Source organism: Suillus subalutaceus, assembly GCF_016647625.1.
Source record: "Suillus subalutaceus strain FC151 chromosome Unknown DFJ58scaffold_157, whole genome shotgun sequence".
NCBI lineage: Eukaryota > Fungi > Basidiomycota > Agaricomycetes > Boletales > Suillaceae > Suillus > Suillus subalutaceus.
In genome coordinates, this window is record NW_024540406.1 from 85,639 (window position 1) to 110,561 (window position 24,923).

At 45.6% G+C, this 24,923-nt stretch overlaps 8 protein-coding genes across 8 annotated transcripts; 4 read left to right on the forward strand and 4 right to left on the reverse strand.

Moving 5' to 3' along the window:
* The first annotated feature begins 11 nt into the window (after positions 1–11).
* Positions 12–2,940, forward strand: DFJ58DRAFT_814002 (uncharacterized protein). Its single transcript, XM_041391633.1, has 11 exons — positions 12–136; positions 186–286; positions 333–942; positions 993–1,121; positions 1,172–1,301; positions 1,350–1,483; positions 1,537–1,599; positions 1,649–1,713; positions 1,767–1,792; positions 1,844–1,930; positions 1,980–2,940. The coding sequence occupies exons 1-11, from the start codon at positions 38–40 to the stop codon at positions 2,711–2,713; spliced, it is 2,178 nt and encodes a 725-aa protein (XP_041238186.1). The 5' UTR covers positions 12–37; the 3' UTR covers positions 2,714–2,940.
* Positions 2,941–4,489: 1,549 nt separating this feature from the next.
* Positions 4,490–6,457, forward strand: DFJ58DRAFT_814014 (uncharacterized protein). Its single transcript, XM_041391634.1, has 11 exons — positions 4,490–4,825; positions 4,889–4,984; positions 5,035–5,072; positions 5,123–5,333; positions 5,386–5,438; positions 5,487–5,582; positions 5,636–5,786; positions 5,833–5,865; positions 5,918–6,001; positions 6,055–6,134; positions 6,181–6,457. The coding sequence occupies exons 1-11, from the start codon at positions 4,787–4,789 to the stop codon at positions 6,323–6,325; spliced, it is 1,026 nt and encodes a 341-aa protein (XP_041238187.1). The 5' UTR covers positions 4,490–4,786; the 3' UTR covers positions 6,326–6,457.
* A 710-nt stretch (positions 6,458–7,167) lies between these two features.
* DFJ58DRAFT_908176 (uncharacterized protein) lies at positions 7,168–10,042 on the reverse strand (the record flags this gene model as incomplete). The annotated part of the gene is made up of 6 exons (XM_041395094.1): positions 7,168–7,687; positions 7,741–9,185; positions 9,261–9,409; positions 9,431–9,463; positions 9,532–9,846; positions 9,896–10,042. 6 exons carry the CDS (start codon positions 10,040–10,042, stop codon positions 7,374–7,376), a joined length of 2,403 nt encoding a protein of 800 aa, XP_041238188.1. The 3' UTR covers positions 7,168–7,373.
* A 451-nt stretch (positions 10,043–10,493) lies between these two features.
* Positions 10,494–11,379, forward strand: DFJ58DRAFT_125179 (uncharacterized protein; the record flags this gene model as incomplete). The annotated part of the gene is made up of 4 exons (XM_041378747.1): positions 10,494–10,642; positions 10,710–10,828; positions 10,890–10,979; positions 11,029–11,379. Coding segments are annotated over 4 exons (534 nt in total), but the record flags the coding sequence as incomplete, so codon positions are not given.
* Positions 11,380–13,122: 1,743 nt separating this feature from the next.
* DFJ58DRAFT_733798 (uncharacterized protein) lies at positions 13,123–14,220 on the reverse strand (the record flags this gene model as incomplete). The annotated part of the gene is made up of 5 exons (XM_041386343.1): positions 13,123–13,185; positions 13,230–13,683; positions 13,734–13,794; positions 13,909–14,091; positions 14,145–14,220. 5 exons carry the CDS (start codon positions 14,218–14,220, stop codon positions 13,123–13,125), a joined length of 837 nt encoding a protein of 278 aa, XP_041238190.1.
* A 2,156-nt stretch (positions 14,221–16,376) lies between these two features.
* Positions 16,377–16,895, reverse strand: DFJ58DRAFT_668290 (uncharacterized protein; the record flags this gene model as incomplete). Its single annotated transcript, XM_041382687.1, has 1 exon — positions 16,377–16,895. A coding segment is annotated over one exon (519 nt), but the record flags the coding sequence as incomplete, so codon positions are not given.
* An 882-nt stretch (positions 16,896–17,777) lies between these two features.
* DFJ58DRAFT_629402 (uncharacterized protein) lies at positions 17,778–17,972 on the reverse strand (the record flags this gene model as incomplete). Its single annotated transcript, XM_041381176.1, has 1 exon — positions 17,778–17,972. A coding segment is annotated over one exon (195 nt), but the record flags the coding sequence as incomplete, so codon positions are not given.
* Positions 17,973–22,380: 4,408 nt separating this feature from the next.
* On the forward strand, positions 22,381–24,917 carry DFJ58DRAFT_733799 (uncharacterized protein; the record flags this gene model as incomplete). The annotated part of the gene is made up of 10 exons (XM_041386344.1): positions 22,381–22,527; positions 22,586–22,729; positions 22,783–22,790; positions 22,841–22,909; positions 22,965–23,241; positions 23,290–23,423; positions 23,476–23,656; positions 24,249–24,419; positions 24,474–24,808; positions 24,860–24,917. The coding sequence occupies 10 exons, from the start codon at positions 22,381–22,383 to the stop codon at positions 24,915–24,917; spliced, it is 1,524 nt and encodes a 507-aa protein (XP_041238193.1).
* Between the last annotated feature and the right edge of the window lie 6 nt (positions 24,918–24,923).

The window sequence follows — 24,923 nt, forward strand, 5'->3', positions numbered from 1 at the left end:
GCAAACCACCACGACAGCCGACGACCGCACGAACGACATGAATGAACCCAAAAAATCCGAACCTACGACTCAAGTAGCTCATGAGCAAGCTACCGCGACCGATATATCTTACTCTCAACCGTCAGTTGAACCTGTGGTAATTAATATTAGTTCACTCTTACCGGCTCCAACTAACGGTCACACAGGCAGAAATAATCTCAGCAGCACAGCGCGGGGATCTCAGTGCCATTCGTGAGCTCGTCGAGTCAGGAAAATGCAAGGTCACAGACAGAGATGACCAGAATGTGTAAGCCTAACACAAACGCCTTTGCCACACTCATGAATATCCGCAGCACTCCTCTTCACTGGGCAGCAATAAACGCCCAGGTTGCAACCTGCCGCTATCTCATAGAACAGGGCGCGGAAATAGACGCAATAGGGGGTGATCTACAGGCTACCCCTCTGCAATGGGCCGCGCGTAATGGATACCTCTACATCGTGCAACTGCTCATATCCCACAATGCTGATCCAACCATCGCTGACACCCAAGGCTACAACTCCCTCCACCTCGTGACACATTCATCATCAGTAATGCCACTCCTTTACTTGCTGCATCAACCTGTGAACGTCGATTCTCGTGACTTACAAGGTCATACATCATTGATGTGGGCTGCATATCAAGGCGATGCACTGTCCGTGGATCTTCTGCTTAAGCACGGCGCGAATCCTAACTTGAAAGATGATTCTGGACTGACCCCCTTACACTGGGCTGTGGTCCGAGGCAATCGAGTTATTCTCCGGCGCCTCATTGAAACGGGCGCAGACATGCACGCAAAAGATCTCGAGTGCCGTACACCAAGAGACATGGCTGTTGAATTAAAGAGCTTAGGCGCGTGGAAGAGAGCCATGGAAGAGAGTGGCTTGACGGAACATGGTGTGATCAAGGCGCAACCATTGAACGAGGTCTGTTCACTCACTTTGATCTCTCTCCGTGACTTCTGATCCGGCTCTAGCGCAATACTAAAATTGCCATCTTCATTTTACCTTCCTTGTTTTTATATTTTATTTTCACAACGCTTGCTATTCTGCCGTGGTATACCGGCATTATACTCGCCATGGCTGAGTTTTTTGCCATGCATCATGTAAGTGGCGACAGGCTTGCCATAACCATGCGATAGCTCATGACAAGCAGATCGTAACCCGGGTACTGTTGAATAAGAACACCTACGTTGGAACAGTAAACCAAAGTCCGTATTTCGCAGGCATCATCGCAGGGTCGATGCTATGGGTTGGTTACTGCTGGTTAACACGACTTGTGCAGCGTATGTCATATGCTATACTTTTGCAGCCGTGGGCTGACACCATTCCAGAGACAGAATCACACCCCTTTGTCCACCTGGCTTTCGCAATCATCTTCGGTCTATGCTTGTATAACTTCTTCCGTGCCGTTACTTTGGACCCAGGTATTTGCCCCCGACCAGCCCACGACGGAGAATTGAAGGCAGTGAGTATATTAGCGTTCTAGAATGAATCAGCACATGGTAACGGAGACTGCAGATCATCGAAGACCTTGCTTCAGAGGGCAGACTCAATGGGCAAACATTCTGCATACAATGCATGGTGCGTATCGATCTTGTAAGGTGCAAACTTATGTCAACATTTTACACAGGCAAAGAAACCCCTACGGTCAAAACATTGTCGTATTTGTGATCGATGTGTAGCGCGAAGTGACCAGTATGTCCTGTCCTTTCATAGAGAGCTACAAAAGTGAACTTCGTATGTCATAGCCATTGCCCATGGGTCTGGAACTGTGGTAAGCTAAGTTCTTCGAATACTGGCACTCCGATTCTGATGCAGTTTGTAGTCGGGGCAAATAACCACAGGCAGTTCTTACTCTTTGTCTCGACACTAGTCATCGACATCGTGTTATTTGACTACCTTGTTTATGAATGTATGTTCTCGATCATCATCTTTCTGAAGAGTCTACTGAGTAATAACAGATTTCTTGTCGATATCATTGCCCGAATCTGTCGACTGTTCCATAATCCTCTGCGAGCCAGCCTTGAAGGATGCATTCCTTCTTTGTGTCTCGCTGTGGTCAGCACTGCAACTGACGTGGACTTCTGTGCTTCTCGTGACACAGTATTGGCAAGTGACTAGACAGCTAACAACGTTCGAGGTCTCCAACCTCGGGCGTTTCGGCTTCATGGGCGGTCGCGGCTCCCTCGCTGCCGGCAGTGGAGGCGGCGGTATTCAGATGGGACATCGGCACCACCATGCCGCTCACCAGCAGAATAGCGACACCGACAGCGAAGCAGAGGGTGGTGCCCACAAACAGGCACATAACCATACTTTCTGCGGGACCCTCACTGCACCCGGAACATGTACCGCCTTCTTGCTCAACCTCCTCGGCCTCGACCGGTTCACGCGTGGACGTGCCGCACGCGGACTCACCTCACATGCACGCAATCCATTTGACTTTGGAGCTGTACGGAACTGCAGGGATTTCTGGAGTATGGGCAAGGAGCTTGGCGTGGAGTATGGCCAGGTGTATGATGTTCCCTTGGAAGGTTTCGACGAGGCCAAGAAACGGAAGGAAGCGGAACGGGGCGACCTTGAGCACGATCACGAAGGCCCCAGCAGCAGCAGGAGTAAGAGTCTGCTTGGCAAGCTTAGCATGCGAATGGGTATGGGCTCCAGTCGGAGAGGCTACGAACCCCTGAATCAGGTCTAGCGTATGTGATTCTTTTGCGACGATGAAATATTTATTCTGTTTATTGTACATGTGGATGTTGCACTGCTACAGGTACGTACAATGTCCAGAATATTAGTATTAGTATCTTCAGTTACTGTCATTTGATTGATGAAACTACGTGCGGTATACATTAAGCATTCTTCGTGACATCGTAGCGGCGGCGAGCCAGTAATCCCTGACTCCAATGCAACAATAGCAGACTGTCCAGACAAGTGATATATTCAGTTTTATTATCTTCAACAGTCCGATTCCAAACGGAAAAGGAGTGGGTATATGCCTGGAATGAGATCAGGATTGTTGCATTCATTGACTGGATGAAGTCTTCGATGTCGGACCACAAGGTCAGGCAGCGAGTGAGTGGCACTGTCCAAAAACAGGTTTTTGAGAGCAGCAGTTGTATATAAATGTTCGTCTATTGTTGTCATACTCTAGATCGGAGACATCGACCTTCAAAGCATTGTTACAGCGGACCTATAGATCATCATTCCATCCACCACAAGCTCTATAAATACTCTTAGAATACAATTAATCCTCTTCAAACACCCTTTTAACATCAAGCTCGTGATTCTCAAGTACGCGCTCAGACAAGCCAGGCATCGCACCGTCGGGACTCGGCAGGATAACTTAAGCTCGACATTCAAGTTTTCTCGTTTAATGTGAATGTTAAAATACAACCGATGGTAATACTTCGACCACACAAGGAACACCCAGATGCATCCTTACGCACTCGGAAAAACGGGACCCAACTGATCAGACTTGAATTTTCCAGGGCCAACAAACACAATGCCCATAGGAGCCCGTTGATATCGGCAGCAACACAGACGCCGTAGACACAACATTCATTTCTGTCGTGACAGTTGCACCGGATCTGACGACTAAAAACAAATGTGCTTCAAGGCTATTTGCGAGCGCAAATCGAGGGACCTTTTTCTTTGGTAATGTCGCAAAGCAGTCGGCGCACACGTTCATTGCAGTAGATTCGGAAGAATCATCGGCGATGCCTGCATTGTAATTTGTCGAGCATCAGACTATTGAGATAAATGACACGGGTACACACGGCAGGATGCATCGTCTGACGGTGAAGGGGTCAACCACTCGGAAGATGCCTACAGATATTGGCAAACTCAAAGGCACGCCAGTATAAGCTGAAATGACGACTGCTCTTGAATCATGTAAGCTTTGAAAGAAAACTGCGCGAACAGGCAGTTCAATTCATTATGAAGCATTATAATAGCAACGTAAGCACACCAACAGGGGACTGTGACTGGCCACTCACTTCGACGGATAGCATGAAGGTTCCCGGGCCGTGCCGTCTGTATTTTCCATTCCTGTTTTGTCCATTTTCCATTCCTGTCTGTCCATTTTCTTAGATTTTCATGCGCTCGTGCAAGCGAGGTGCTCCGTCATGGCGGCTCCGTACTCTATAGATAGTATCTGTGCAATGTAACGATTGTCAGGGCTCTTTAAAGGCAGCAAAGGAAGTGACAAAGCAGGATATCACACTGTACATTGCAAAATATGGCACAAATTCAGATATGACACCATTACCCGTTTTTGAACGCGAGCAATTGTTGACGGGCACAGTCATCAACTTTCCCGTGGCCCACGGCCATCAGCTTTTAGATTCATTCGCAGGTGCCTGAACGCGCTATTTAGCATTAAATTACGTGAAGTCCACGTTACCGGTCTTATTAATAAGCTGAATCGTATGAAAGCGGTTTAGCTTGATGGTTTGGAGAAGAACTTAGAATATGTTACCGTTAGTTCCAAGTGTACAAAACTACAACTTCAAGTTGGGCTTGTTCAGTTGCAATGGCATCGGTCGTAGTGACCTTCAAGTAAACACGGTCACTAACCTATATATACAGTCGCAGGTACCACCGTAGCGCACTTATAATATAGGATGCACTTACACGCACTTGGTTGCATCATTAACCTTATTCTTACACTAGTATAAAGTAAGTGGTAGTCTCAGGCTGCCACAGAACTGATATCCTTATCTTCCACCAGTGACCAGATTACCCTACCGTGACGCACACAGCTGAAGCAGTGATGTCTGTCCCAACTAGTTTTCGTGAATATCGCACCCAGGTACGCGTGATTTGTATACTTACCGACAGCGGTCGACATTGACTCACAAACACGGTGAGGTAGGGTGATGGCCACCAGAACTTGAAGCTTCAATCAGTGACTCTCTCTAAGCCGAAGGCTACCGAGGTGACCATCAAAATACATGCCGTCTCCCTGCAGGTCTGTCCCCATTTAAATATTCGACTGCCAGAGATTCAACGTACTCTCAGTTTCGTGACTTGATGGTCTCCAAAGGAATCTACCCACAGTTAGTATTCTTTTTTGAGTTGGAATTCGCGCTCAACACGGATCTAACAGACAGAAACGAGACATCGTTCCTTGCTCTGATGGCGCAGGCGAGATTGTTGCACTTGGGCAAGACGTCAAGGGGTGGAAAGTTGGAGATCGTGTCTGCCCAAACTTTGCACTGGACCATATCCATGGCGATGTCACTGAAGACACCAAACTTACTGGACTTGGTGGTCATATCGATGGCGTGCTCCGGGAGTACATCAACGTCCCCGTTCACGTATGTGTTCTTTTGATTTTAGCGTCGTATCGCTTGCGAATATCTATTTAAGTCATTGGTCCGCATCCCAGATCATCTTTCATACGAACAAGGGTCGACTCTTCCGTAGGTTTACTATCTGACCTTGTCTTGACGTGCTCAGACTTTCGCCAGATGCGCGGCGTTGACAGCTTACAACGCTTGTCTTGGACCCGTCCCTCTCAAAGGCGGAGACTACGTACTCGTTCTTGGTACCGGCGGCGTTTCAATGTACGTGACAGTTTTATTGGCAATATTAACTTGTGCCAAAGCGGATCTATTAGCTTCGGCGCTCAATTAGCCCTTGCTTCTGGTGCGACCGTCATCGTCACATCATCTTCTGATGAAAAATTACAAGTCGCGAAGAAATTGGGTGTGCAGCACATCATCAACTACAAGAAGAACGTTAAATGGGACGAAGAAGTTTTGAATATTGTATGTTTAATTTTGAGGCTTTCACTTGCGCGCCTAATATATTTAGACCGGCGGCCGTGGCGTTGACCACATCATCGAAGTCAGTCCCTAAAAATACACGATTGTGGTGAACTTAATCAAGTGCGATACAGGTGGGAGGGCCCAATACCATACTGAGATGTATCAATGCCGTACGCCATGCTGGATGGATTCATATCATCGGCGTCGTGTCCGGGGTAAGCTTTATCTGTATCTTTATCGATACCATTAACTCTACTTATTTATGCAGGGCGATAACGGTATTCCCGTAGGCCTTGCGATCATGAAAGCAATCAACTTCCGCGGAATTTTGGTTGGCTCTGTCAAACAGTATGGTTTAATTTCCGTGTCTCTATCGTACTGATCGGCGACTCAGGTTTGAGGACATGAATCGACTCCTTACAGCGCGCAAAATCTGTCCAGTCATAGACAAAGTGTTTCCCTTCGAGGAGGCTACTGATGCTTATGCGTACCTCGAGAGCCAGAAGCATGTCGGAAAGGTAGTAATCAAATTAGCGTAAGGTGCAACCATGCAAGGGTCAAGTGTAGGAATCGAGCAATCCCGTGTTGTACAATATAAGTATGTGTAGGAATTTAACAGTTAAATATTCAGTACGTGGCTGCCTCCAGACTCATCTATGTGAGAAACGACACCTTGCTGGAGTTCACTGTCTACTGCAGAGAGAGCAAGCATCACATGATGGATCTCAATCAGTGATATGTATAATGGTAATATTCCTCTACTCGGTCTCGACCGGTTCACGCGTGGACGTGCCGCACGCGGACTCACCTCACATGCACGCAATCCGTTTGACTTTGGAGCCGTACGGAACTGAAGGGATTTCTGGAGCATGGGCAAGGAGCTTGGCGTGGAGTACTATGGCCAGGTGTATGATGTTCCCTTGGAAGGTTTCGACGAGGCCAAGAAACGGAAGGAAGCGGAACTGGGCGACCCTGAGCACAATCACGAAGGCCCCAGCAGCAGCAGGAGTAAGAGTCTGCTTGGCAAGCTTAGCATGCGAATGGGTATGGGCTCCAGTCGGAGAGGCTACGAACCCCTGAACCAGGTCTAGCGTATGTGATTCTTTTGTGACGATGAAATATTTATTCTGTTTATTGTACATGTGGATATTGCACTACTACAGGTACGTACAGTGTCCAGAATATAAGATTAGTATCTTCAGTTACTGCCATTTGATTGATGAAACTACGTGCGGTTTGCACTAAGCATCCGTCATGACATCGTAGCCGCGGCCCGGGCGAGCCAGTAATCCCTGACTCCAATGCAACAATAGCAGACTGTCCAGACAAGTGACATATTCGCAGTTTTATGATCTTCAACTCTGCGATTCCAAACGGGAAAGGAGTGCATCAGGAAAAAGGTCGGACACAAGTTGCACACTGCAAGAGTATATATCGCTACATAGCCTTGATAGCACAACAGAGCATCTATAGACCATCCATAGCACTAAATACCACACTGTAGCGTGCCATGATGCCAATAGTAGCTATGTGGTTTGTCCGGCAACTCATAGTCAATATGGCACCCTATGGTTAATATCAATGGTATCATAGCCTCTCGGATTCGGACAAGTGCTCGAACAACTCCAAATCGATGTACCTATTAAGATAAAATTCTCCTCGCACCTCCGACTCTTGACCAACCCGAGGAATAAGATGGCATGGGCGAAGAACTTGATGAACTGGTACCACTAGTGCGTTAGGACTACGCTGACGTGAAGAGCTAGTGAGGCGGAAGCTGTGTAAAATCTCATCAAAGCTTTGAAGCGGCCGAAACCAATGAATGTATGCCAGGGGGTGAGGAAAATTCCTGAGACATGATGGAAGCTTGAAAACGACCCTTACTTCACCCACTCTAAGACCTAAGTCACAGGTCAGAGCACTGGCAAGCCCACAACCAATTTACGATGCTCACCGGATATACCTTCACCGCTGTACTCATTCTCATCTTCAATCACCAGCACACTGTCAAAGTGTGCAGGCGCTGATGGTCTCCTCACATCCGTCGCAGGAATCACTGGTGATGCACGGACCTTGAACAGACACTTTCTGTTGTTGATATGGGGTCGTGCTGGAGAGAGAATCTTGAGGTATTTGTAGACGTCGACCCGGTCTTGTGGTGTGAGTTTTCGGTGCGACCAACTCGGTACATGGATGCGAAGAAATGCTTCAAGAGACGGAATGAAAAGTGAAGCACCATGCTCGTTAAGCAAGCGCTGGATCGTCGAATTCGGAAAGGGACATGTCCTGGGGACAAAGTAGCCGCGTGAACCTGTCACCATTGTGAACCGTTGTACCTGACAAGGCAAGTCAATACGAAATTGTCCAGGTCCTGTGCCATCCGAATCCGAATCAGAGCCGCTGGTATCCGAGTCTTGCTCCAGCGAGTTTGAACCTTGATTGACAGGGTGCTGGGAACCCCACCATCGAAGGTAGGCATCTTGGATGTGGATGGACTCTTGTCGCCGTAGCCAGGTAGTCATTTGGATGACATAGTCGCGGCGATTCGATGCATGGTATGCCCGCTTGGCAAAATCAATGTGCAGCCTTTCAGGAAGTTCAGTATTGAAACCGTCCGCACTGCCGAGAACGCGAATGGTGTCGATGTAATGCATCATCGAGTGAATTTTCGGTATGTTGAAGTGTTCCCGCACCCTGAGGTCGATGAAGACGTTCTTATTAGCATGGAATGAGGCGAGGGCAGCGTGCATATGGGCAAGTGTGTCTTCTGTGTGCGTCTGATACTGCGCATAGTAAATAAAATCTAATACGCCACGCACTGCTGTCAGAACTTTATGGTCAACCGCGCCAGCAATCACACCGAGAAAGACACGCTGCAGCTCTCGGTAGTCTGCCCCCGTCCATTGTTTACGCTTGGAGATGCCTTTTTTGAAGTGTCGGAGTCCTGAATATGACGTCATCGCCTTGAACCGTGCATCAAGTTCTTCCTCGCCTATGATATCGGAGCACCAGCTAACAATGTGATCCTTAAAAACTCCTTTGTGCAGCTGATGTAAAATGTCGGGGGTGATACATGAGAAGATGTCGTTGTGTGGGAGTGTCGCCCAGAACGGTGAGTAGATGGCTCGTAGTCCTAGTTCTCCTTCAAACTGATCATTCCCCATTTCACCATCACGGTGCAAGTGCAGGCTTTCGACCGTGGAGTCTCGATTGCACATTGGCGACGTCCTCATATCCCCACGCTCGTTGCGGCCCACAACACACTTTGGGCACCTGTTTTCCATGCAGCACGCCACCAAGCACTGCTCCGGAAAATCAGCAATATATGCTGCCACGACAGGATACATCCGCCTTACTTGACGATCAGGGCAGGTGACATCGACTCCATCCATACCTGCCCTGACCAATGGCTCCAGGACCTGTGACATGCAATAATGGAAGAGACGGTAACGTTTGACCGAACGTGTATCTCACATGAAGCATTCTAACTTCGAGATTGGTAAGTATGCGATGAGGATTGTGGTGTGTTTGGATGGCTGACATCGGATATCTTTTGATATGTTCCCGAGGCTCAGGTAGATGGGCCAAACCTCTTGGTCTCCCCGGAACTGTGACAGTGAAGTCTCATCAGACGCTAGGATCACCGGTGCAACAACTGCCCCTTGAGGCAATCTTCCCTGTGGGAACGGCTTTAGTGCGTTTTGTCACAACATGTAGACGCCCGCATGTAGACGCACGCACTTACCTGCATCTCCCACCACCAGTCACCTGTCCACATTTCATCATACCGTCTTGTCTTGCCCTCCACGTCTGCAAACACTCTCTCTGGCACATATGACACCATGCGATCAAACTCAGGATTCACCATGAGCTCGTGGATGCAGTCTACTGGGTCCCACAGCCACAGCTCAAGGTCTTTGGTTTCGCACTGCCCGTTATTGGTGAGTTTGTTGCCCTGTACAGTTATTCTCTTTAACTGCCATTCTGTTCCACAGGGAAGCTGATCGATTGCTTTCATCAGGGTGTATTTGCTCGTGAACGACGTATTAAGGCGGCTGGTCTGTGCATTGGTGAGTATGTTGTGAATCGGGGCTGAATTACTGACTTACAATTGGTAGTTTCATGAACTCGTCTATCGCATTTTGGCCCACACGGGATACCAACCATTTCACAAGTCCCCATTCCTCTGCGTCCGCAAATGGCACCCATGGGTCTAGACCTTGAGCCTCTTGTTGGGCTCTGATGTCATGGAACATGCTCTCTGCGCAGCCAAGCGTTTGCGCTACTTGCCCTGGGTATGACTGGACGAATTGCATCCACATCCTTTCCTCATCTTCTACTTCTTCGACTTGGACACCACAATGCTCCGGTATTTGTGGACCTTCCGGTATGACATCCCCCTGCCATCAAACTCCCAAGGTATGTCTCCATCAAAGTAGACATCTTCAGGTTGGTTGTTGTTGGGTGTGGCCTCTTGTGTGGCTTGCTCATGGTTGCGCAGCTGGTCCATGTGTTGCTTACAGGCTGCAGTCTGGCTTATATGAAGGCTAATGGCCCTTGCACTCTGGAAGTTGCCTTTGAGGCAAAAATTGCAGCGGTGCATGATGGTATGGTCGAGCAGGAGGTTCAAGGTTCACAAGCCGAAAAAGCCGACCCGTAAGTGACAGTTTGATCGAGTCTCACCTGGCTGACTTGTCATCCATCGGACATCAAAACTTTTTTCCTCAAAATCAGTGCGATCCCTCAAGATCGCAGTTTGTACATGACTTGACGCGAGCATGTTGTTGCGCATTGATTGTTGATCGTGGTCTGCAGACGCGACACATCATTATAAAGGATGTGATGATAGAAAAAAGGTGCGCTGTGCCCCCTCATACTCATAAAATTTAGATTGTCTCATCCTCATGTTCAATCTCCATCCAGAATGTCTTCCACTGGTCCTACTCACCAAGCACTGAGTAATATTCTCAACAATACTGATTCAGCTCCCTCTCAGCGTCAATGCCGCGACCACCGCCCTTCAGAGAAGGCTCTGTACCAAGGTATGCCATTTCTTATGTACTACCAATTCTATCACTAACTGTATCGTTATATTGTACCTAGTCGAGGAGGACCAAGAACGCCGTGAGGCACGCCGCCGCCCAAGTGGTCAAGAAAAAATTAAGGCCACCCGTAAAAATCGTGTGGACAGAGGTGTGTTGTTGATTGTCGCATCGGTTGCCTGCCACCTAACTATTTTCAGGTACACATGACAGTACACAGTTTTCAACACAGGCTATCCACATACTTCAGTCATTTTCCAACGTAGAACCCTGGCTCTGGACATGCCAAAAGGCTGTAGAATCCATGCCAGCCAACCACTGGCCGGTGCACCTCAAACCAGTGCTGGCCAGTCTATCTAGGACTAGTGTTAGCTAGTATATTACAGCCAGGATGGATTATTGACTACATGTGGGACCAGTGCTGGCCAGGTTATACACTTGAATAGTGCTAGCATGGCCAGCCTGACTATGTGACATGTAGCATTAGGCTGGCCAGGTATATACTTAAATTGTGCTAGCATACATATACTAGATAGCCTATTGTACCTGATATCCTTGAATATTCCTAGCATAGCCAGCTTGACTATGTGACATGTAGCATTCAGGCTGGCCAGTATACATATTATACTAGATAGTATAATGGTTCTTGATATACTTAATATTTTTCTGGGATGGCCAGCTTGAGTATGTGACACATATCTTTGAGGTTGGTCAGGGTATATACTCAAATAATCCTAGCATGGCCAGCCTAACTTTGTGATATGTAGTATTGAGGCTGGTCAAAGTATATACTTAGCATGGCTAGATTGAGTATGTGACATGTAGCATGGAGGCTGGCCAGGATATATATTTAAATATTCCTAGCATGGCCAGCTTGACTCTGTGACATGTAGCATGGAGGCTGGCCAGGATATATACTTAAATATTCCTAGCATGGCCAGCTTGACTCTGTGACATGTAGCATGGAGGCTGGCCAGGATATATATTTAATATTTCTAGCATGGCCAGCATAACTCTGTGACATGTAGCATGGAGGCTGGTCAGGATATATACTTAAATATTCGTAGCACAGCCTGCTTAACTACTTCAAAGTGGTTTTTCTGGGCTTTGTGTTTCTCACTTGATTTCAGTGGAGAGCTTCCATTTAAATTGTCATAGAGTAGATTGGTCCTTTCATGAAAAATCATGAGATTCGAGTGATTATGTGCTGGATTTCAATAGAAGCTCTGTAAGGAAACTCAGTAGTCAAATCACTAAACTTCTAATGTATCTCTACTACCTTGAGTTGCCAATGTCAGCCAGCATGGCTCTACACAACATAGAACATTAGCCAAGACCTTGGTTATATTGTCTAGCAGACTGCCCATATCATATAGACTCAGTCTGGCCAGCCTGTCACCTTTCATACCCATGTTGGCCGACTTGCCTCTACACAGCATAGATCTAGACTGGCCAAGATCCTGGTACCCTGGCCAGCTAGCCTCCTACATTGTGTAGACTCAGTCTGGCCAGCCTGTTATCTTTCATACCCATGTCAGTCGACTTGGTTCTACACAGCATAGATCTAGACTGGCCAAGATCCTGGTACCCTGGCCAGCTAGCCTCCTACATTGTGTAGACTCAGTCTGGCCGGCCTGTTATCTTTCATACCCATGTTGGCCGACTTGGCTCTACACAGCATAGATCTAGACTGGCCAGTATTAACTGTAGTACATTGGCTAGCAGCACCCCTACACTATATAGTCTGGCTGGCCTCTGATATCTTAGACCCCAGTGGGCCGACACAATTCTACACAATGTCAAAACACACTAGCCAGTATAAAGTGACAATTGTACTATAACATGTGGTCCTTGAACTGATTCTTAGCATCCTCTGCAAACATTGTCCACAATAGCACCTGTCTGTAGGCATAGGCTTGATGACCAGGTTTCATAGCCTCCATTGAACATTGAATCCATTCACCCTTCTGATGATTAAACCAATTTATGGTCCAATCCATTTCATGTCTTGTCAAATTCAACTCTTCGTCCCACCTCCTCCACCTAGCCTTTGCCTTTAGCCAGTTAACCCTATAGACTGTTGATATGCTGTTAGTTCTGCTTTTTAGATAGACACTACTACTCACATTCATTCATCCAAATATCTTGTTAACTTCTGTGAGCGCCATTAACCCTCCAAAACCATGCCAGCTCGTCAGACCCTTGCCCAAACCTATTCTCTTCAGTCACATCCCTATTGACCGTAAGATGTTCTGGCAATATTTCTTGATAAATATTTTCCAGAGTATTGATATTCACTCCAAGTCTTTCCATAGCCAATCCTTTGATAGCTTCTGACCAACTTCTCGATTTTGAGGCTGCACCTTTGAGCATCCTGCTTGGACCTTGTGCCAGTCCATACAGAATTAGCACTTCGAAAGTGTTGACGATAGATGACAGCCTTCTGGCCAAGAGCCAAGCGAATATTTTCTAGACAATCATTAGCTTGACCTTTTCTCAACTCTAATTCTTCTTCCTGCAGTTTGGTCAAACCGAAAATATCAGCATAGTCATGGGTCACTGATGATGACATCCAGATGCCCATATCTTCTGCTGGAATTTCTTCATCAATCAATTCTGAATCATCTTCATCCGCAACCTCCCATGCTTGTTCTTCAGCTTCTGCCTGGCAAAATCGAGAATCATCGACATGGACTGTACCCGAATCCAGTTCTATTCCCTGTGTCATTTGATCTGCAGTTTCGTGAAATTTGATGATTTGAGCAGCTAGTTTTAGTCGTTTCTCTTGAAGACCAGCCTTCTGAGTAGCTGTGGCATTGCATGGGAAACGTCGAATATTTGATCGTAATCCATCCCTGATAGGAATGTGATGATATGTTTCACAAAATCTGAAGATGTGACTTACTGAGAGTCTTCTGGATTAATACCCTGAATAATCCAAGAAACCGATCCTGGCCTTCCTATTTCTAAAGTCTCAGATTCAGTTAATTTTAATCAAATCTCAGCCATTGTGGGAGCTTCATAATCCGGAATATGTGAATTAGTCATAAGGTTTGATAAAGGAATACTAGGGAATTTACCTTTGTCAATTTTCAACTGATAAATGTCAAGATGTTCTCCTCGAAGCTCCATTGTAATCTTCTCATCCTTTTCCCATAAAGCAATTTTTTGGGGGTCCAAAGAACATGTCAGCTCATCAAAAGGGAGCTTTGTGTCATTGACTCCCTTGACAGCACGTTTATACTTTTTCAAGAGAGTCTTGACTGTCAAATGTATTTAATTACATATCATTGACATTAAATTTAGGCTTACTCACCGATCCCAACCAATTTTTTCCAATTTGAGTCCCTCATGTGATCATCCAGTATTTCCTGCTGATGATATTGACTCATTGACCTTGCAGTGGGTGATATTTTGTTGAAAGGTGCCCAAAGAGTCTCTAAAATTTCTCCATCCACTTGACCAGCTCCCTTGATGAAGTTAAGACTAAATCTGGCAAAGCAGGGAAGTTTGTGTGCACTAAGATGGAATTTACCAACAGCTGTCAGAACCTCCCTTTTTTTAGGGAGTGATAACCCTGGGCAATTGTTGACTCGTTCTGAAAAATTAATGCACCACTGACACCCTATATCATATATGATCAGAGAGGTGCCAATATCATGAGAATGATAGCTGATAGCACTGCAGATCAAGTAGTCGACATTCATGTGGCTACCAAGTTCATTAACTTATGAACATCTTTAATACAAGATAGAACCCACCGTTCACCCTTCTGAAAATCTACCACAGTGTGAGGAACAAAGCAACCATGACGTGCACAAGCAGTAGCAGCCACTCCAGTTGCTTGAAGATTACTTTGATTTGTGTTTGCTGCATTGACTGCACAGTGATTGCTGCAAGAGGACCTCTAGTATCATCTAGTCAAAAAGTGACAGATAATCCAAATGAAATAGAACACACCTCTTTGCTCTCCTGAGCTGATGACAAATGAGCCTTATAATCGGCTTCTGTCACCATATACCCCAGGCCATCAGATAGGGTGACATCAAGATGAGGCTGTTTCATGTGCATATGTTGAGCAGTGAAGTTGCCGTCCACTACATATCTTTGCATAACTAGCCAACTATTTGGAAATTTGTCAATGATACTGTATAAAACTGAAGATGCAACCGGCCGGCCTGGGGGTACATTATGTGTACCAAGGCTGGCCAGCACAAACACATATGCTGGCCAGCCAAAGATTATAGTGTGGACATAGAGAACATCCGGCCAACATACAGGCTTAGAGTACTATCAAGCCCAAATACAATTAGATTCTTACCTTTCATACTTGTCCTGCCAATTAATAGGTATGTTGATACCAGGCTGTGGACAGGCCACACAAAACAGTGCCAGATCACCAGCACCTGGCTTTACCTCAGTATCATGCCCAAATCCAAATCATTTCCGGTTCATTAAATCCCTCCATTGCCGGGATGCCCTCATCAATTCTCGGTACCGGTCCTATCAAGTGAGTACACCCAGTCAACAATAAATAGAAAACACTGCAGATACAATGACTGACTGGTACAGAGTCTGGGAAGGCATTATTAGTAAGCCGATGTAGAGACTCGTGTTTCTGCAGGCACATATGGGCACATTTCGCACCTTTTCACAACTCATGACAATTGGCCTTCAATGCACGACTTGCACCATCAGCTATATTCGACTTCTATCATGTCTCTAGTCGTTTTACACATAACGCGCAGCTTTCCCGCGAAACGCGCCATAGGCGCGGTACTTTCCTGCACAATGCGCAGCATTCCCACATGCGCACCTTGCGCGCTTTCTCGCGCTTAAGCGCCCTGCAAGTGCCCTGCATCACCCTGCATCGCCTATCATCCAGGAACGTCCCTCTATGTCCATCCACCTCATTGGTACGTCATATCCCTTGCCTCGTGGTTTGTAACAAGCATTGCAGTGCTATTACATGTCATTACGTATTCATAGCACTTATTGCTCCTATCCCTTCCGCTTCCGATGCGATCTCCATAGTATAAAGTTTGCTGACTTACGACTCCATCATGATTACTCCCCTTTGCTGTACTTCCCTCGCTATTGGGTTTTACTTTAAAGTAGTAGTCACCACTTGGGGGCACTTTGTGTTTCCAATGGTTATCGTTATCCGCCTATACTAGACCTTTATCCGCGCTCATTATAACACTCGCTCTGCATTTGCACTCGCTTTGCACATCCGCTTCCTTATCTGTTTCCTTATCTGGTATTTTCTGCACAACGCGCGCCTTAGCGCTCATGTTCCCACGCTCGCGCTTACCTTAGTGCGCTCTCTCGCGCTTCGCGCTCACTTCGCTTTTCTTCTTGCACTTTTGCGCATCCATCGCACTTCAAGGGTCTTTCTTTCATCTGGTTCTGTGTTCAGTAGCAGTCCCCTTTAGGGTCGAACGTTCTTGCATTCTGCGAGTATAGCAGCTAGGCAGAGCCAAGACTCACTTATACTGGTTGAGCATTTTTAGACAATTCATATCAGCCCAGCCAGGTTGAGATCGCCTCACTGACAAAGCTTTTGAAAGAAGCTCATGGCAGAAGTTTTGCATTCCAGGGCATCTATGAGGAAATGGTCCAGGACCTCAAAGGTAAAGGCAGTTTGAGGACGGGTTGTACTGGCAGGAAACAGCTGTGCTTTGAGCAAATGAAGGTGCTGTTGATGGACAGAGGATTCAGGGCAATGACACCACTGCACGTTGTGTATGAATACTCCTGTGGAGTGCACGATAGTCAGGGCAGTGGTCCTCAGAGCTGGACCTACAACTGTCTCAACTCCAGCATACTTTTCACTCTCATCTATATTCTCATTAACATCCTCCCATTCCTGTGTGACATCTTGAGAGAATGGACATGGGTGATCCCCATGACCCATATGCCAAATATACCCAAGCTCTGAAAGCGATGTATCTTGAAAGCATGTTCCATTCCACAGTTGTAGTTTATGAAATGGTAATGATTGATGGGCTTTGAGGACACAGGTATGGCACCATCCATGTTCACCACTGCAAGTCAGGCACCGGAAGAATCCTTCTCTGCTTGGGCAAGACTGGCAGATTCCCTCATTGATGATATTTTCGGACTCCAGGATGATGTCCAAGTACAATTGGCGAAAAACGATATAATCTTCAATGAAGTTATTTTGAGTCTTTATTTCAACCTAGTAAGCAGTGCCTTATATCGTTTGTTAGATGACCTGCCTTGGTTTGTCGTCTTATATTTGGTGAGCTAAAATCACCATAAAGCTCTCTGTTAAAGTCTTCCGGAATCCTCTCCGGTTCTTCAGGGTTGATTTTCTTCATTTTCCATGGGCTAGAGGATTTGATGACGACTCTTCTTGCAAAATCTCATATGAGGGATCAGCAGAAGCCTCGACCCATAAGGTCTTCCTCTTTTTTCCTTCTCGTTTTTGGTGAGTGACATATGCAACATCCAGGTCCTTTCTTTCAGATAATCGACCCCTTTCTTTGTAGGAGAAAGATCGAGACTTGAGACGACTTTTTCTCTGGTGTGACATGAGAGGATAATATCATATAGTATTGTGAAAAATTGTCAAAGTTCACTAGATAGACGGTCACTATGTACCAGCCTAATTAGTCAAAGGTACCAAACAGCCTAGACCATCATCACCAATGTCCAGTATACCAGATTAACCTCCACTATTTCTTGACTAGTTTGTCCTCAATCTCTTCTTCGGCCGCTTGACCCTCTGATCCATTCCCAATAAGCGCAAAAAATCCATCTGAAGTGGAAATGCAGGCCTAGAAACCCCTACCCTATTATGTACCTTATTCTTCATGAAATGTGCAATGACAAATCATTCTCCTATTTTCCAATGACTAACTGAGTGCTTCAAAACCTTCCCAGATCAAAATAAGTTGTTGTGGGAGAACAAATAATAAATTCTCACCTTTCCAGCAATATAGACCATTGTTCCAGGGGAATATACCAATTCCGCACCTATATCTTCAATAACAAACATAGCCTCATGTGCGATGCCCAAACTAACAAGTATGTCATAATGGGACGGAGCTCCACCAGGATCGCGATGACTCAAAGTCATATGATTCACAATGAGTTCCAATCCTGAAAAAAATGGAGGGCCACCGAGATGTTGGAACCGATTTTCGAGTTGGCCTAGTTTGGCCTAATACCTTTGAGAGGGCAGCACTCCCTGCCTGAAATAGGTCAGGTGCTATGACAGCGGTTATCGCATTCCAGAAATATTCTGTGCTTGACATGTCCTCTAGCCACTTTTGGACTGGTTCAGTGGAGTACATTGTTGATGTTACTAATGGATCCACAAGCCTCTGAATTAATTAATTACTGTCAGATTCTTGATAACAACACTGTTGTAAAGCAAATTACCTCATGTTGTTGCATGAAATAAGAAGGAGCCACAGTGACTCGACCTGCCCCAAATGTCCCCCCACCCTCTGGCACCAGGAAGTCATGTGAGCGCCATGAAGACTTAGCCTCAGTATCTGATCCACTGGGAATTGTCTCAAGCAGAAGCTTCCGAAGGCCCAAGGTGGCGGTATTGATAAAGTTCTGATAGTTAGTTAACCACTGACACATGATGTTAATTTAGAAGCTTACAATATGTAAAGGGGATAGAATGTCAGGTAGGAACCAAACCAAAATCTTTCCATTGCAGTCAACAATTGTAGCCAGCTCAGAAATTTTACCCATCACAGTGGTGGCAAAATATTTTTCAAGCTTAGCACATTCTGTTTCTCCATTGGACTGAACAGGTGAACATTTGACCATCTCTGCATACCGATCAATGTCCCATGGAACATAGTCTATTCTCACACACATAAGTCAATATGAAATACTGAAAGTGATTACATACAAGGGTTCACAATTGCATGGGTGATAGTGAGGGCAGTGCGCTCAATTTCATAGTTGGAAATTAAGGAAGTTGAACCATTATTGGTTGTTGGTTCATTTAACCTACAAGCATTGAGTCTCAAATGCAATCTCAACCTAGACTACTAAGTGAGATAGTGTTGAAACATTGGAATAAGTACATGCCTAGTTTTTTGCAAGAGATGTGACTGGAGTACACCATCTTTGATGACTGGTGGTGCACAAGGATCCAAATTCATTATTTCATGCATCTTTGAAGTGAGAAATTGATGTAATGCCGTTGACTCAGTGCCATTTGCACTTGACATGGCAACCTGAAGTGTGTAAAAATTTTACACTTGATTCGAACCACCTGAGCTTACTAATCATTTGAATTTCCCAATTTGATCTGTGTCTTACATAATTCAATCTGATCTCGACTGTCATATTTGATATATAGTATTTGGTACCAATACTTACTATGTGTGCAGGAACAGAGAGAAAGTACCACTAAGTACCATGTCCTAGTTCTGAGGGGGGGGCGAGTTGCTACTATACTGGTTGGTAACCCCATGTTATTAAGTGAATGCAGTTTACATTTGAGAGACATCAATGCTGAATGTAAACTGCATTGGTATCACTGCTCCACTATTAAGCGAATGCAGTTTACATTCAGGGGGTGCCAATACTGAATGTAAACTGCATTCGCTTAATGGCGGTGCTATAGTGCTGAATGTAAACTGCATTGGTGTCACTGCTCCACCATTAAGCGAATGCAGTTTACATTCAGTCAGGGGACGGCCAGCACCATTAAGCGAATGCAGTTTACATTCAGCATTGGTGTCCCCTGAATGTAAACTGTATTTGCTTAATGGTGGAGCGGAGACACCAATGCAGTTTACATTCAGTCAGGGGACGGCCGCCACTATTAAGCAAATGCAGTTTACATTCAGCACTATAGCTCCGCCATTAAGCTAATGCAGTTTACATTCAGGGGACACCAATGCTGAATGTAAACTGCATTCGCTTAATGGTGCTGGCTGTCTCCTGACTGAATGTAAACTGCATTCGCGTAATGGTGGGGCGGCAAAACAAATGCAGTTTACATTCAGCACTATAGCAGCGACATTAAGTGAATGCAGTTTACATTCAGTATTGGCACCCCCTGAATGTAAACTGCATTCGCTTAATGGTGGTGGTCGTCCCCCTGACTGAATGTAAACTGCATTCGCTTAATGGTGGGGCGGCAAAACAAATGCAGTTTACACTTGACTGAATGTAAACTGCATTTGCTTAATAGTGGAGCGGCAAAACAAATGCAGTTTACATTCAGGGGACACCAATGCTGAATGTAAATTGCATTCACTTAATCGTGCGGGTAGTGGACGTCCCCTAGATGTAAACAACATTGGCTTAATGGTGGTGGCCGTCCCCTGACTGAATGTAAATTGCATTTGCTTAATGGTGGTGGGTTGATTCCCTCCTTTACACCCAGGACAGCAAACCCTCCACCATTAAGCAAATGCGGTTTACATTCACCATGGAAGGAGCGAATATCAGCATACACTACAACTCAAACTAGTTAGTTAGTATAGTCACCAACTGATCAATATCTCACACCAGTCTCGCTGACTAATTATTCACACAGTCACGTGACTTTTGCAGCTGGCAAAGAAAAATGACTACCGCTGATACATTTGACACAATAAATAAAGTACAATTAAATGTATTACAAATTTATTCAACTACAAGTTCAACAAATCAAAGGGGAGATACAAGACGTGGGTGAGGGGGCCCTCCTCACCCAAGTCTTGCCTCCAATAGAAAAGTAGGTAATAAAAAAAGAAGATACAACTCGAAAAATCCTGTGAACATGTTAGATGATGCACTGAAACATAGTTCGACACTTAGCTTTCAGAAAGAGTATTGAGGAGAAAGGTCCTGTGGCGAACTGGTCAGTAAGGGACATTATGAAAGCCACCCCACCTACCCATAGAAAATTGTGCCGGTAATCAAAAAAAAGTCCTGAGAACTGGTCAGTAAGAGAAGTTAGGAAGGATGCCGCCTACCCATATGAAGGGCGCCCCACCTGCCCATATTAAATTTGCGCCTCTAACAAAAAAAGTCCTGTGGGAACTGGTCAGTAAGAGAAGCTAGGAAGGGCACCACCTACCCATATAAGATTGTGGTGCTATCAAAAAAGTCCTGTGGTGAACTGGTCAGAAACATTGATTAGGAAGGGCGCCTCCTACACATATATGGTTGCGGCACTAACAAAAGTCCTGGGGTGAACCGGTCAGTAAGAAAATAACTAAAGGCGGGTCAGTAAGAGAAGTTAGGAAGGGCACCACCTACCCATATAAGATTGCGGCACTATCAAAAAAGTCCTGTAGTGAACTGGTCAGTAACATTGATTATGAAGGGCGCTACTTACACATGTAAGGTTGTGGCGCTAACAAAAGTCCTAGAGTGAACCGGTCAGTATGAAAAATAACTAAAGGCGGGAGCTACACTAAGTAGCATGCACCGTGCCAACCCCCAGATCCCAAAGGCAGGAGCTACACTAAGTAGCATGCACTGCACCAAGTCCCCAGATCCCAAAGGCAGGAGCTACACTAAGTAGCATGCACTGCGCTAACCCCCAGATCCCAACAAAAGGCGCTGCTGAAAAAGAACAAATAATGTTAGTAAACTAAGAGGAAAGAGAATGGACAAACTAGAGTTAGTAATTGGGAATGGCAGCAAGGTAGCGCGCCAACTCCCAGATCCAAACAAAAGACACTATGAAAAAACAAAATCAGTAAGTGGGTGTGCCACAAAAAAGAGCATGCACCGTGCCAACCGCAGGACTCAAACAAAAGATGCTATTGAAAAAAGAACAAACAAATTCAGTAAGTGAGAGCAGATAAGAACACCACTTAGCTCAAGTATTGGCAACTGTAAGGCAGAGTCTTTGGATCATTGCAGGGCTGCAGCCCCTGCAATGATCCAAAGATAGCCTTAGGTCGCCAAAATGGCTGACAGGCTGACAGTGTAAAGGGAGGGGTGCAAGCGGTGAAGAAAGGGAAAGGAGGAAGGAAAGATGAACCGTGGGAAGTTGAACTTAGAGTAGATAAACATGTCAGTTTGTGAGTGTTTGTCCCAAGAGCCACAATGTTTGTTTGTTTGTACCAACCGGCAAGCTTATGTAATGTTTGTTTGTTTGTTGAACTTGTAAGTTTCGTCCTCAACCACATTGTTTCTGTTACCTGACATTGTCTCTGTGCCGCTTCAAGTGTGTATGTAAGTCTAGAGTTTTAGATATGTCTTTGTCTATCAACTAATTCTTTTCATTGTCAATTCTCAGCGGTTTCTGTTCCAACGCCTTTTGCTGGGACACAGGTATGTAAGTTCACATTTGGGACACATTTTAGACTACTAACTACTATTTTTGGACGTGTCTTAGCTCATCGAGAACCACAGTCGCTATCTGTTCTGGTGCCGTTTGCCAGTCCATAACATGTAAGTCTACTTTTGTTGAGTGTGTCTTAGTCCACCACTTAGTTCATTGACTACCACAGCTGCTATCAGTTCCCACACTTCGTGGCATGTAAGTCTTCTCTTGTTGAGCGCCTCTGAGTCCACCAATTTCTGTCCACGTCTCAGTTCACCCTTCTCACATGTTAGATGGCCCGCACCAAGAATACAGCAAAAAGGCCACCGGCAGCTCGGTGGCTCGCGTCAACCTGGACTTAGACGGTGCCAGCAACACGTCGGTTGTGATGGAGCCGGGGTTAGCAGTATGCGAGGGGTTCAAACACAATGAGGTGAGTCTTTCTTTCGCTTCAGCTGAATTTTTGACTAACCGGCCATCAATTATTGTAGTTCTGTATCATTTGCAGGGACGGTTCTGTTGAGGACGACTATCTCCTCTTGTGCGACGAATGTCCACGTGTCGTCTGCAGCCAATTGCGTCATGGTGCCCCCAGCCTTCACACAGGCCATCATGTCACCACATGTGACCTTCCGGTGCATCTGCTGTCACATCTCAAGACAACGCCGACCTGACGGTAGCTTGTCAGTATACCATGTAAGTTTCTAGCTCTTTTCAATATTTGTTGATATGCAATACAACTACAGGGCTTCTATAGAAACCAGAAGCTGCTACTCGACACCTTCCTCCCAATCTGTGCCACCCTCGAATTATCTGTCCGGGCGCAAATCTCCTCTGAGTCCCTGCTCTTTGTTCATCTCATCCTGACAGATTACGATACTGCGGGAGGGGCATTCGAACTGGCCTACCATTTTTTGAAGCCTTATTTCCCAACGGCGGCTTAGTGTACCAGGAGGTAATGTTTGATGTTGGTACAGTCTCTAAGGTCAAGACATACCAAGCAAGCGTCGACAATTTGGTGCGCACCCTATCAACTAACAACTGGAAGCGTGTTGTGTTTGGTATATCCAACCACACCAACAACACACATGGAGACCCGTTTGTAGGCTATGACAAAAATAAATATGTCGCCACTCCGGTTGACAATGTGAGTGTTTTCTCTTTTAATTTGAATAATTTGTCTCAATTGTTATAGTTTTTGGACATTATCCTTGCGCCTTGGCAGGTCCTCGTTGATCATGCGGCTGAGTCATTCCTGTGGTTCTTCTCCTGTGGTGCGCTTGTCAACAACGCTGAGTCATTTTCTAAGTTGCGCGTTTCAGTCGCCCGGTAAGTACATTAGTTTTGTGACTCATAGCTGGTACTAATTTGACACAAATAGTCATGGTCTTTCTGCAGCTGTCGCCTTAAATGCAGTCCAGTTCCAACCAAATTTTGCCGCCCATTTCTTGCTTGCCTTCAGTGACCTGGTCCTCATCCAACGTCTCTCCATGCGCGACGCTTTCCCTGACATGCTTGGGCAGTCCTACATGCTAGGCCGCCATTCAGATGTCTTTTTGCTGGTAAAAAGTAGCAACTCCCTTGGCGTTTTCAAATACTCCTGGACTCACTCACAGCTGCGCCCCTGGGGGGACTTCCTGCCACTTCAATGCCCTGAATGTGGTCTGGTAGATGCTTGGAGTTCTGCTAACCATGCTAAGATATACATATTTGAGTGTAAGGGTGTTGGATGCAGGAAGAGCTTTACCTTTAGCCCACCTACTCACTCAAGGGTCCTTACTCCAGGCAAAACTCGCATCACCTGCTGGATTGAAATTCCAGTATGAGTATGTCAATTTTTAGAGTACCTAGATACTTTGCCTTGATATACTTTGCCTTGATATGTATCTCAATTTTTAGGGTACCTAGATACTTCACCTTGAATTTATGACACAGTTCCCTGCTCATAAGTCTGAAATCAGGTGTTTGTGTGTTTGAATATAAATGTGGTCCATTGATCTCAAACATGGTCACATGACCTACATGACACGTTGATTACAATCATGTGACTGATTGTTGAGATTATCAGCCGGCCACACAGAGACTATCTGTACTGTTCGACCTTAGCATTACATTTTAAAATCATATCTCCTGCTCATATATCTATGTCTTCAGACTGGACACAAAGCTTCAAGGCTATTCTTGTCAGTTATAGAACTGACTTTTTGGCTGCGAAACATTCAAAGTCAGAATCGGTCTCGTGTGATCAAGAAAATCCGCAAGGCCATAGTTGCAGCTCACAAGGAACAAGGATCAAAAGTTACTTTGCCGAGTTCCTTGAAGAAGGTGTGATTTGCACAAATAAAATATTTGACTAGTCTAATGCTATGCTACTTGCAGGCAATTAAACAATACTATGCAGATGAAGTTGAAGATGAAGAATCTGATGGGGAAGAAGCTACAAAGGAAAGGGAGATCAGTGCCCGTCCAAAGGAAGCTTCATTCTATAAGAAAAAGCTGACTGACTGGGATGTTGCTCAGAAATTGTTCAAACAACAGATCGATGAATTTGACAAGGCAGAGCAAGCAAGAAAAGGTGACAAGGATCCTATCAAGTTTCGGACTCGTCATGCACAAGAATGGTTCAACAAAATGACACCTGCACAGAAGAAACAAGTTGAGTATGCACGAGAGAAGTGGAACAAGGAGGGGGCACCTGAAGAAAGTCAGGTTATGTGAGCTTAGTGAATTTTTTGTGCGGTTTCAAGTCTAATGTCAGCTTGCAGTTACCACAAGAACAACCTCAAGAAAGTGCTTGAAGAATTTTCTGAGCAGCTTCGTTGAAGTATG